The 12783-nt window shown below is 48.3% G+C and overlaps 1 protein-coding gene across 35 annotated transcripts in view; it reads right to left on the reverse strand.

The window, feature by feature from the left end:
• Positions 1 to 1976: 1976 nt before the first annotated feature.
• Positions 1977 to 12783, reverse strand: part of SETD5 (SET domain containing 5) — an 84821-nt gene continuing 74014 nt past the window's right edge. For all 35 annotated transcript variants that reach the window (XM_070051190.1, XM_008249960.4, XM_070051189.1 and 32 more), the window contains 5 exons: positions 10728 to 11198; positions 6398 to 6693; positions 5448 to 5581; positions 4921 to 5009; positions 1977 to 4622 (listed from right to left, as the gene is read on the reverse strand). In XM_070051190.1, the coding sequence (XP_069907291.1) occupies positions 4014 to 4622; positions 4921 to 5009; positions 5448 to 5581; positions 6398 to 6693; positions 10728 to 11198 (1599 nt within the window). In that variant the 3' untranslated portion in view covers positions 1977 to 4013. The remainder of the gene's footprint in view (positions 4623 to 4920; positions 5010 to 5447; positions 5582 to 6397; positions 6694 to 10727; positions 11199 to 12783) is intronic.

Here is a 12783-nt window from a genome sequence, read left to right on the forward strand (position 1 = left end):
AGGTTACTTAGGTATTCCGGAGGGATCTTTCAATTACATAAGCATTTCTGTTTTGTATTCAAATGGTTATTTTCTAAGCTTCTTAAATATCACCTTAGTCATCTTAGATTCTATTATATGCTTAGTAGAATGCAGTTTATTACAAGAAGGCAGTATTTGTCAAAACACAACAGAGCAAAACTCTGCAATCCAATCCATCAGCAAGCCCTGCTCCCTACTGGTGCAGCAGCCTGATCCCACCTCCTTCCCCTTACAGCTCATCATGACCATTAATGGTGCTTACCTTCTCAACGGCCTTCCCAGCTTTCTGGTCCTCTCTTTCCCAACAGGATCCAAACACGAGTTATTAAAAAAAAGAATTATTTGAAATCCAAGAGTTACACAGAGAGAGGGAGATAGAGAGAAATCTCCCATCCCCTGGTTCATTTTCCAGGGGGTTGCAACAGCTGGGCAGGACCAGGCCAAAGCCAGAAACCAGGTGCTTCTTCCTGGTCCTCCATGTGGTGGTGGCAGGGGCCCAACCACTTGGGCCATTTTCTGTTGCCTTTCCCTAGGGCATCAGCAGGGAGTTGGACTGGAGATGGAGCAGCCCAAACATAAATTGGAACCCAAATGGGATGCCTGTTGCAGGCAGCAGCTTTACCTGCTATGGCACAGCGCCGACCACAAGAGTAATTTTTAAAAACTAACCAAAGACTGGAGCACTCATTTGCTTAAATGACTCCTGCCCCGTCCTCAGCACGCAGATTCTTAAACAGTCAAGACTCTGAAACAGGGACTAGCAAACTGTAGTTGATAGGCCAAATACAGGCTGTCATGTTTCTGCAAATATGGTTTGATGGGAACCCAAACACATGCTTTCTCTGGCTGCTTCTACTATGCAGTTAAGACAGAGAGATGGGCCGGCGCCGTGGCTCAATAGGCTAATCCTCCACCTTGCGGCGCCGGCACACCGGGTTCTAGTCCCGGTCAGGGCGCCGGATTCTGTCCCGGTTGCCCCTCTTCCAGGCCAGCTCTCTGCTATGGCCAGGGAGTGCAGTGGAGGATGGCCCAGGTGCTTGGGCCCTGCACCCCATGGGAGACCAGGAAAAGCACCTGGATCCTGGCTCCTGCCATCGGATCAGCGCGGTGCGCCGGCTGCAGCGGCGGCCATTGGAGGGTGAACCAACGGCAAAGGAAGACCTTTCTCTCTCTGTCTCTCTCACTGTCCACTCTGCCTGTCAAAAAAAAAAAAAAAAAAAAAAAAAAAAAAAAAAAAAAAGACAGAGAGATGTATGGCCTAGCAAGCCTAAATATTTATAGTACAACCCTTTATACACAGTTTGCTATCTCCTGTTTCAATGGACCTTCTCCCCCATTTTCTGGCCTAATTCATGCATTCACTCCTGTCAACCAAGCTTTTTCTGCCAAGCATCTTTGTAATTCCTGATCTAACTGCCAGGAATCACTGTGCCACGACCAACTCCATGTCCCTGTGGCCCCAGCTTGTATCAGCTCCCCAGAGCCTGCACCTGACCAGTCCATCCAGGGCAGCTCCCTCAAGCTCTCTAGTCATGTGTCTGTTAGGAGACAGTTACGTGGTACGGCCACCTGAAATCTGCACTGGTTTAGTTCTCTCTCCAGAATGTAAAGGCCATGCCAGAACTTGCCCACTCCAACCACACCACTTTAATCCATGCAAATCCAGCACCAAAAACAAGGCCTGAGCGGTAAAGAAAAAGGCCAGTAAATAGTAGCTGAGTCATGAAGATTTTAAAGTCCAATTTCTTGGTTGCAGACTTCCTTTAACACTGGCTTGACCTCCATCCCAAGAGGCTGAATGAAGGTGGATCAGCATTCCTGCTCCCACAATGGCTGAGCAGGTCCCCAAGAGCATATTCTCTTGAATGTGGGTCCATCTTGCTCTCTTCAGATAGGGAGAACATCAGGCAACCAGGCAAGGGAAGTTCGTAGACGAGGACAAAGAAGTTCTCAACTTTATGATTATTATGGTTAAGAATTTTATTATCAAAATTATTACATCTCTTGTGAAAGTTCAAATGTTACAGCAAGGTGTAAACACTCCACTTGAGAAAGAAGTGATACTTCTTCCCTTCCAAGAGTTCCCCCCACCCCCCCCGCCCCCAACCCCCCCAGAGGTCTGGTCTTGACAGCACCCTGCCCACACAGAGTGGCTGGGGTCTCTGCACGTGCCAGGCAGGGTGAGGGCTGCCTGCCCGCTGGCCTCCCCCCTCCAGTCACAGCTGAGAGGAGAATGCAGACCCCAGCCCAGATGGAGAGACATTTACACACATTTTATATCATACAGGAGGGAACCGGCATCCCAGGCAACATGAGTTCCATTCCCAATGCTCTCCCAGACTGATGGGTTTGTGGGGGAAACAAAAAAAAGTACTCTGCTGAGGTCTCAGCATTAAGGAAAAAAGAAAAAAAAAAAAAGAAAGAAAGAAAGAAAGAAGAAAAAAAACTCCCCTCATTTGAGCAAACACCTGATTTCAATTTTGAGAAGTGAAATTTTGTAACAGTCACACACAAAGAGAGAAGACTGTGCATATGATAGTTGTAGGACAGGATAGAAAAGAAGGGGATGCAAGAGGCTGGGGAAAAAAGAGAAGACAAATGAGGGGGAAGGTAGGGGGAGACTCACAGCATTATCTTGTCCGAAAGAAGAGAAGTAAGGTCCACGCAGCACCAGGGATTACACCTGTTGTATATGCACTACCCTACCATGGTTACAACTGAATACAAAATTAGATAAATAAAAACACGCCGGGTATTACAGTAAACAAGTGAAAGAAACAAGCTGGCAACCGTATGGAATTTAAAAAGATTGTGTACTCCACCTGGGCCGGCTCCAGGGCTCCTCCAGGGGTGTACAACAGGCACAATGCACTGATGGGGAGAAGCCAGTCTGCGCGCATCTCTCATCCACAACAGTGTCAGGGCTGTGGGTGGCTTGGTAACTCTCACCAGGCCCACAATCAGATAAGCATCCCCCCAGGAAACGTGGGGCAGGTCCACACACAATCACAGTCCTGCGGTGCCACGCCACAAACTATCTTCCCACTCTTACCCTGCAGTCACGAGTGCACGCTCCCCAGTCATGGAGGCGGTCCTGCTCAGGGGGCTGTCAACTCCTGATTAACTGGGAGTAGGAAAAATAACATTCAAACGATTTCCGGGCCCCTGGAGATCCTTTCTAACCTAGCTTACTGCCCAGAGCTCTTAAGTGCAATGCAGCAGGCCCCCACTGCCCAGCCCTCTACGTGCTGCATGTGTTACTGAGCTGTGAAGCTGCTTGTGGAAGGAAAGGACAACCGCTCAGTGTCTCCTCCCACAGAACCAAGCGCTGACTGGCAAGCTCGTCTTCAGAGAGCCAGGCGCCACCAACCCAGAGCTCCTGCAAAGCACTACTACCCCTGCCTACGTGTTGGTGGTTTCAAGACAAAAGTAGAAACAGTGTTCTTGGTGGACACACCTTAGCCAGGTACCTGTTTTTGGAATGGTTGTCACAGGGTGAACATTCACATACCTACCTTTTTTCTTAAGTGCATAAAACCCTAACACTACTCAGATGGCTTGGGGCTTTGAGATTGGCTCTTTTCACTTTTTTTTTTTCCTTTGAAAAGAAAATGTTTTCCTTTTATTTAAAAAGATATCCTCACTGCACAAGTGACTACAGGCTACAGGCAAGGATGGGAGACAGAGGCTCCAACACAACTCATTGCACTTAGAACCGTAACTAACCGAGACGCCATTTGCTTGTCAACAATGTACCCTCGACAGCAGGGAGAAACTTCTTTGTAGTCTCTGCTTCAGACAAGATTTCCATCTTTCTCCAAGGCCAGAGGCCAGCTGCAACCACAAGTCTTGTTTCTTGTTGACCAGACCCAATCCTCTGGCACTTTGTACCCCCTCCCTTCCCCAGCAATATGCTCGGCCTAGGTTCCAGAGGCAGCTGGAAGGAAGCAGCTATGGGCTCATTCAGTTCTGTTTGCCCAAATCCAGAAGCCCTAGGAAAGTCCTGTCTGAGTCTTGACTCCCGACCCTTGCAGTGGCTGGAGTCGGTACTGATGCACACCCCCACTCCCTCGGTGTGGGTAGTGCTGTGAATTGGAAACCGCAGATACCCTGGAGGCCTGGTAGGCAGCTGACTGCCCGGCACTGGGCAGACTGATAGTCCGCAAGTCTGACGGCAATGCTGACCTAGAGTTCTGAGGAAAGGAGGTGGAACTCAGAGTTCCTGTGCTGGACTGAGAGACAGAGTCTGAGGGTGGAGAGTCTGAGGGGCCCTGTGGGGCAGGGCTAGCAGCACTAGAAGGACAGCTCCTCCTCGGAAGACTGCTGCCAGTGCTGTTTCCAGAATGCTGCTGGCTGCTGTAACACCCTGGTGTCCCCGTAAATGGGGCCATTGAGTCTGTGGACACAGGGTGGGCGGGGCTGGAATAGGTCGTGGAAGAGAGGGAGGACTCTGAAGAGCTTTGCGAGGTGGGGTGTGCAGGTCTCAGTGCAGCAGTTCGGTAACTGTATCCTGGAGACTGGGTGGGGGGTCCTCTGAAGGGGGAGGAGCTGTGTTGAAGGAGGCTTTGGGACTCTGTCCGTGGACTGTCACACTGCAGGAGCTGCAGAGAGACGGAGAAGAGCAGTGAGGAGGGAAAGAAGCCCCTTCAAATGTCCACGCACATGTGCAGGACCCTGCTTCTTTCCCTTCACTTCTGAAATGATGTGTTCCCTCAGGACCCCACAGGATGTCTGTGGTCACCTCATTTATCTTCCTGGTGTGACTTAGTACCTGAGAATGGGCAGATGGGGACTGACTTCGAAGGCCGCTGACACAACACGGGAAGCCGGCGTGCCAGCTGCAAACACTGGATCCAGCAAACAAGCCCACTCCCAGGGACCAGCAGTTTCCCGTCGTACCTGGTAGCTGTATCTGGAAGGGCTGTAAACGGCTGCTCCTTTGGAGAGTGCTGAACTCAGTGTCTCTGGGCCTTCTCCATCGGCAGGGTCTGGAAATACAAAAACCAAGTTGGTTTCTGAGAGGAAGTGGAGGAAAGGAAAGCCAGTTTATTCAAGTCACCACACTGCTCTCTGAGACAGGCTGGGCAAAGGCAGCATGCCAGAAGGGCAAGAGGACTGCTTCATTATCTTAGTTATGTGCTACGTTTTAGATGCCTGATCTGATTCCAGTCTCCTTCTTTCTCTTCATCCTTCATCTGGGTGGATTTTCAGGACTTTGGAGAGCTCAGAGTTACAGAAAGGCATCCCTTGGGAAAAAAGAGCAGACAGAGAGCAAGCAATGCTAGATCTTACAAATGCTGTGGCCCAGGAGTAAGCCCAAGCTGGAACCTAAGAGGAGCCCCGATGCGTCAGAAACAGACTCACTGCTTCCTAGTGTGTGGTGGGAACTGCGGAGAACCTGCGGGCAGCGGCAGTCACGGGCTCACCTGACTCTTTCTCTGCACTGCTACTCTCCCACGTAGGAGAGGGCTCTCCCTTTTGGGCCACCCTCACACTGCTTCGGAGGACTTTGGGGATGCTCCCTCCTTCTCGAAGTCGTTCTACTGACGTGGGGACCATCCTGTAAAGGCAACAGGGTACGTGATTAAACTATAGGACTCCTGTCTGAAACAAACCAAGATTTTCTCTGAAAACATCCTCTTAAACCTTATTTTCTTCAGGATCTCTGTAAAACAAGGTATTTCCTCTGCCTCAAACTGTCAGGCACAGAAGAAAAAAATACTCCAAACAAACAAAACCTCAAGGAAGTGGACCAGAGATGATGTCAACTTCTTTGAAGTCCCATTTCAAAATGCTCAATGTTCTCCTCTGTGATACCATGCGTCTGACACAGAACAAACAGTAAAGGTTTCCAACTATAGAACACAATCATTAGAGCCACATCTTGTTTCTCCTAGACTCACTCCTTCAGGTCAAGATCCCTGAGGCTCCCTTGTTTCTTTCGATATTTCTTTTGACACGAGCACCTGCCAGCAGTATTTACTGAGTCCCGTCAGAACGCCTGAGTATTCTGCACATGCTAGGTGGTGCAACAGAAACACCGGCTGTTAATTCAAGTGGGGCTGGCTGGATCCTGACTCCCTTTCACACGGACTGAGAACACAGAAGCAGAAGTGTTAGTGCCCAACACAGCAATAGCTCACCAGCAGCTGTAATTCTATGCCGGCCAAACTGCTGCTCGACAGACCTGCTGGTAATTCCTTGCTTCTCCAAAGTGCAGGGGTTGTGGCTGACACAATTAAATAAGCTGAACAGGACAGATCGCACTGTCGGCTGGTCTCTCAGTGTTCCCACATATTTTAGATAAAACTCGGAATGATCCCAGTCGTGTCCCTCCCTCCTGAATTCAATTAGAAAGCACTGAACATGAACTTGCCATCTACTGCTGATATTCTCTTGAGGTCTGCAGTGAGATGATGAAGCGCCTCTGGAATCAGATGGGCTGACGGCCTCCAAATGGGACATAGAGGAATGAGATGGGGAGAATTTTCTGTGAGGGGAAGATGGGGTTCGGGCTGAGGATCCCTGCACACCATGGGTACCAGTGTCAGACACAGAGCTGCTGCTGCCTGGCCCAGCTCCTGCAGACTTGCTCTTGCTCTGTGCAGAGTCACCTCCCCCAGAATTCTCCTTGGCTTCTTGTTTCCGTTTGCGGTACTCCAGCAGGGACACCTGGAGAGAGAAAGACAGAGAGTCAGAGAGAGAGAAAAAGAGGAAGAGGGAGACATGCAAACACGCTGAGTTGTCAGTGAACCACTAGCAATGTGGAAAGGGAAGATGGTACCCTGTGAGCAATTAGACAAACCAAGAAGAGAAAGCAGGCACCACCTGTGGCCATTTTTCTCAGGTGTGACAGAGATCACAGCAAAGCTACACGTTTTGAGCAGGTCAGACACTGATATGGGGAAGAGAGTAAACTAGGAGAGGCGGCATTTGGCACAGCACTTGGACATCTGCAGCCTGTATCAGTGGGAATAGGCCTGAGCTCTGGTTGTGCTTCTGAGCCTAGGTTCCTGCTGGCATATACCCGGAGAGGCTGCAGGTGATGGCTTGAGCATATGGATCCCCAAAGCCCATGTGGGAGATCCTGGAGTTCTTGGCTTTGGCTTGGCCTAGCCAAGTCTGTTGTAGGCATTTGGGGAGTTAACCAGCAGAGAAAGATCAATCTCTCTTTTTTAAAAGATTTATTCATTTATTTTTTTATTTGAAAGAGTTAGAGAGAGAAGTACAGAGACAAAGGTCTTCTCTCTGCTGGATCACTCCACAAATGGCAGCAGTGGCCGGAGCTGGGCTGATCCCAAGCCAAGAGCTCGGAGTTTCTTCCAGGTCTCCAGTAGGTGCAGGGGTCCAAGCACTTGAGCTGTGCCCCACTGCTTGCATCAGCAGGGATCCTGACTGGCAGCGGAGAAGCCAGGACTTGAACTGGCGTCCATATGGGAAGCCAGAGCTGCAGGGTAGGGCTTTAATCCACTGAGCCACAGTGCCAGCCCCCTCTCTGCCTTAAAACAGGAGCTGGCAATGTGGTGTAGTGGATCCAGTTGCTGCCTCCAATGCCATTCAAGTTTCTGCCATTCCACTTCAATCCAGCTTGTCAATGTGTGTGGGAAAGCAGTAGAAGATGGTTCCAGTCCTTGGGCTCATACATGCATGTAGTAGACCTGGAAGAAGCTCCCGGCCTTGGGCTGGCCCAGCCATGGTCATTGTGGCCATTTGGTGGGTGAACCAGCAGATGGTAGATCTGTCTCTTGTCTCTCTGTAAATGTGCCTTTCAAATAAATGAAACAGATTCAAAACAAACAAACAAAAAACCAAAAAACCTCACAAAAGTTTCCTAGGTGATTCGGATGAGTCTCCCTAAGAATCCCTGGAATTAAGTTTTTTAAAGCAAAAAGGAGAGAGAAGAAAAAAATTCAAAAAACAAAAACATAGGAGAAAAAGGCAATGCCCCAAGGCTCTTAAATACGCTCCGTTTTTCTATGCTATAAATAGGAAATCATTACTATTTCTGTCTTACACACAGGGAAACAGTAGAAAAGGAGAAGTCATTTCCAGTTTGTATTTTAGCAAGCTAGCTGCAGAAAGCCTACACATACTTGGATGCTTCTGCCATCATTCCCTTCTGACTGCTACCGACCTCTCCCCTCCCCGTCGCCCAGCACATCCAGTCTGTGCTCACAGTAGCTTTGGAACCTATCAGTGTCTTGCCTGTTCCCCAACTAAGGTGCAGGCTCCAGTGGGCTAAATAACAAGTCTTTCTGCCTTTTTTTTTTTTTTTTAAAGATTTATTTATTTATTTGAAAGTAAGAGTTACACAGAGAGAGAGATGTCTTCCCTCCGATGGTTCGCTCCCCAATTGGCTCAACGGCTGGAGCTGTGCTGATCTGAAGCCAGGAGCCAGGAGCTAGGAGCATCTTCTGGGTCTCCCAAGTGGGTGCAGGGGCCCAAGGACTTGGGCCATCTTCTACTGCTTTCCCAGGCCATAGCAGAGAGCTGGATTGGAAGTGGAGCAGCCAGGACTTGAACCAGCGCCCATATGGGATGCCGGCACTGCAGACTGCAGCTTTACCCGCTACGCCACAGTGCCGGCCCCTTAAAATGTGTTCTAGAGGTGCTTCTGGCTGTGGTGTGTGATGCAGACTCAGGACGTGATGTAAGTTTTTCTTTTTTTTCTTTTTTTTTTTTTTTTCTTTTTGACAGGCAGAGTGGACAGTGAGAGAGAGAGACAGAGAGAAAGGTCTTCCTTTGCCGTTCGTTCACCCTCCAATGGCCGCCGCGGTAGGTGCGCTGCGGCCGGCGCACCGCGCTGATCCGATGGCAGGAGCCAGGAGCCAGGTGCTTTTCCTGGTCTCCCATGGGGTGCAGGGCCCAAGCACCTGGGCCATCCTCCACTGCACTCCCTGGCCACAGCAGAGGGCTGGCCTGGAAGAGGGGCAACCGGGACAGAATCCGGCGCCCCGACCGGGACTAGAACCCGGTGTGCCGGCGCCGCTAGGCGGAGGATTAGCCTAGTGAGCCGCGGCGCCGGCCATGATGTAAGTTTTTCTTTCTTGGGCTGGGACTTGGAATGTGATCCTGAACTGGATTTAGATCTTGAAAAAGATCAGTTTTGGTAACACCCACATTTTTAATTGTCGTTTTGGCTGGCATCTTGACATTTCTGCTTTTTAACTTTTTGTATATAATACATAAATGGCACCAGAAACCTAAAGACTGCCTGTATTTTAGATTCTGACAGCCAATGATTCTCATGCTAGTCGTAGACACCATTATTATCTCACTCTAAATCAGCTGCTAGTGTTTCTGCTTCCTTCTATCCCCTTGGGGGTTGCGGTGGAGGCTTCATTTTTTATTTTTGTCTGCATGTAACATAGAAGAAAAATATTTAAAGTAAAGCTAAACTTTGTCAGAGGCTGGCCCTGTGGGTAAAGCTGCCACCTACAATACTGGCACCCCATTCAAGTGCCAGTTCGAGTTCCGGCTCTTCCACTTCTGGTCCAGCTCCCTGCTAATGGCCTGGGAAAAAGCAGAAGATGGTCCAGGTGCTTGGGCCCCGGCCACCCATGTGGGAAACCTGAAGGAAGCTCCTGGCTCCTGGTTTCAGCCTGGCCCAGCCATGGTCATTTCCGCCATCTGGGGAGTGAACCAGCAGCAGATGAAATCTCTCCCTCCCTCTTTATCTGTAACTCTGCTTCTCAAATAAATTAATAAATGTTAAAAAAAAAAAAGATAAACTTTGTCTCTGCCTTTTCAATGCATAACTCTGGAATTAAGAAAATAAATAATTCTGGGTAATGTAGTTCATTGAAATGAAAATGTAAAAAGCCACAGGATACATTTTAATGAAGACGATTTTGCCACTCTGTGAGACTGCTCCACACAGGGCACTCAGTATCTCCAGCCTTCCTTAATAAATGCCAGCCACTGAAACAGCCAATGTCCCTCGCTGAGAATCACTGATTTTTTAAGCGCGTTTTGGGCTCTAAAGTACAACTCAACAGCGAGCTCTCTCCGGCCTGGCCCATACTTTCCCCTCGTCCCACACCACACTGATATCCTCCTGTGTGCACCATCTGCACGCCTGCTGCCTGCCCAGCCCGACACCCGCCTCTGCTCTAACGTCATCCCTCTCACTTGTTGGCTGGCAGATGGGATTCATACTTGCTGTTTGAGATTCAGCTAAACAAATAACCTGCTACCTCTTATTCCGCCTCCCTACTAAAGGCCTTGCTTGTTCTTCAAGCTCCCCCTGCACAACTGACCAGGTAAAAGCTCACCGCTGCTTGCTGCAGGCTCCAGAGGCAGATTTGAGGAAATACAGCACACGATCTGGAGTCAGAGAGGACTGAGCAGTGTCCTGGCTCAAGCATTTATTAGCTGTGTGACAATGGGCAAGTTACTCAACTTGCCTTGGTTCTGCCACTGGCAAAATAGGAAATTACTCATGTTATTGAACACACTGTGCCTATAAATGGGGATAAGCTAAGTAATGATTATTTTCTCCTGCTCTCAAGTTTTAATTAAATGTGACAAATATACACAAGACGAAGCAAACTGTATGAAACAGTCTGACTTTAACTGGACACGGCAAAGGCTATGTCTCACGTATTTGTGGAAAATGCTGAGCACAGAAGACAAACTGCAAGGTATCTACTAAATCAACTGCTAGCACTCTTCAAAAGAAAGCCTGTGTAACACGGGACACTTACCTTCTTCCTCTGTGGTGGGTTCTGGGGGGTAGAGGGGACTCCTTCACAGGCCCTTTCGACACCAGGAGACATGGATCCACGAGAGAGGTCTTTCATAAAGCCATGTTCATATCTGCTGGGAAACCCTTCTGCAGGGGAACAATATCCCCCATCCAAATGTAAAGGCTTCCTGTCTCCCACAAGGGGAGAACCTCGATACAATCCATCTGCTCGCGGCATAGCGTTCAAAGGGGAGTAGGCATACATCAAGTTGAACTCTGTCCGAAACCCCTGGTCTGAGTTTCTCCCAAGTGTCTGGTGTCCATCCGCACTCCTGCTTGGGAAGCCAGTTTCAGAAGCGGGTCCAACGGCAGGATGAGGAGCCAGGTCAGGATGACCGGAGTTGAGCAGGGAAGGTCTGTCAGCACAGCTGTTAGTGTTGGAGTCAAGGTATCCTACTTTTGTCAACTCCAGGTCTTTTCGGTGACAAAGCTGAAAGAATAAACATCAGCGGAGACATGGGGTAGGGGAGAAAGGAAAAAGTCAAAGGGCAGAAAGGAAGGGAGGCAAGAGGGACAGAGGTGAACAAGGGGAGATAAGAGAGCAGCTGTTAGCAACTCTAACAGTCCAGCAGCATATACAGGCCAGATTACTAAGGAATCCAGGCCTTTCCCAAACTGACTTAAAGTCTTTCCAGATGAGACTACTGGGAAAGTTGGAATTAGGAACTGGCCAAATGTGACTACTGTGCCTGCTTAGTCCTTCATCATCAGGTTTGCTACATCGTCCTGCACTGCATCAGGCACTAGGGCAATAATGAGGGGTTTACCTGAGCCCCATGCACACTATGGAGATGATACTGGGTGTTTTAGGATAACTGGCTTCTGGTGTTAATTCATTTCTAATACTGATGAAAAGAGGGGAGGGAAGAAGGTGGAGCAAAGTAGAAGGAAGATGGAAAAACAAGCATTTAAATTACTGGTTCAGGAAAGGAGACTGGCATCAAGGACATACACCAACCAGTTTTTCATTGAGTTTCACTGTCAAGGGAAGTGTTTCTCACTCTACTTTCTGGCCACTCAATTTTTTTATCCTCAAATGTATGTCAACCTATTACAAGACACAAATGCTTACCATTGCAGAGTACCTGAAACAGTGACAAAAATAACCCTGACCTATTGCAAACATTCAAGACACTGCACACTAGGTCAACTACAGTTCACTCTCCATGAAGAACAGCATAAAAAAAAAAAAAAAAATCAAGAAACCACAGCATGTTGCTCTCCAAATTATGTTATCTAGAATTCTCAACAATCAAGCAGTTTTATTTTGCTAACAAGACAGAGTCAAAACATGAGAAATATCTCTAGGACACTAGCAGAGTACTATCTTTTCCAGTTTCATACTCATCTATGAAAATTCCGTTGATTCAGACTTTGGGAAATTGTCACTGGGAAGGGGTGGGATTAAAATACAATTGCTTTCTGAGAGATAACAAACAAGGTTAACTTTCTCTTCAAGAAGAAAAAGGCTCTGCGTACATTCAGTTAATAATTGCTACATTTGTACACATGTTGTAATAGAAACTCCAGCACTAAAACCGGGATTTGACATCTTCGTAGCAGCAAGATTCCTGAGAAAAGCATTCAGTGGATATACAACGTGCACATCAAGTGTATCCCAATCACTGCAGAACGGAGGGCAGCTGCTGACACAGAACCCAAGGACTAACGACTTACTTGTACAACCAGTAAGGAGCAGAGCTGAGAGAGAATGGCTTTCACGTCTTATTCAGCTACTCAATCTATCAACCAAAGCCCAAAATACCTGGCTACAGTTACCAGATCAACCCTGGAATGAGGCATGAATCACTTCCCACTCTTCCACAGCCAGCTACTCCTTCCTAGATCAGGATGATGAATATCAAAAAGACAGACAGTCCTTACCAGCTTTCGATTCAAACCTTCCTTATTTGCTAACAGACGGACATCCCTTTCTTAAAGAGTTCTGTCACACTTTCAGCATCCTTTAAACTTGACTTGTATATTCTATTCTTTAATAATGCTCTTCAGCCCCT

This window comes from Oryctolagus cuniculus, chromosome 10 (genome assembly GCF_964237555.1).
Source record: "Oryctolagus cuniculus chromosome 10, mOryCun1.1, whole genome shotgun sequence".
NCBI lineage: Eukaryota > Metazoa > Chordata > Mammalia > Lagomorpha > Leporidae > Oryctolagus > Oryctolagus cuniculus.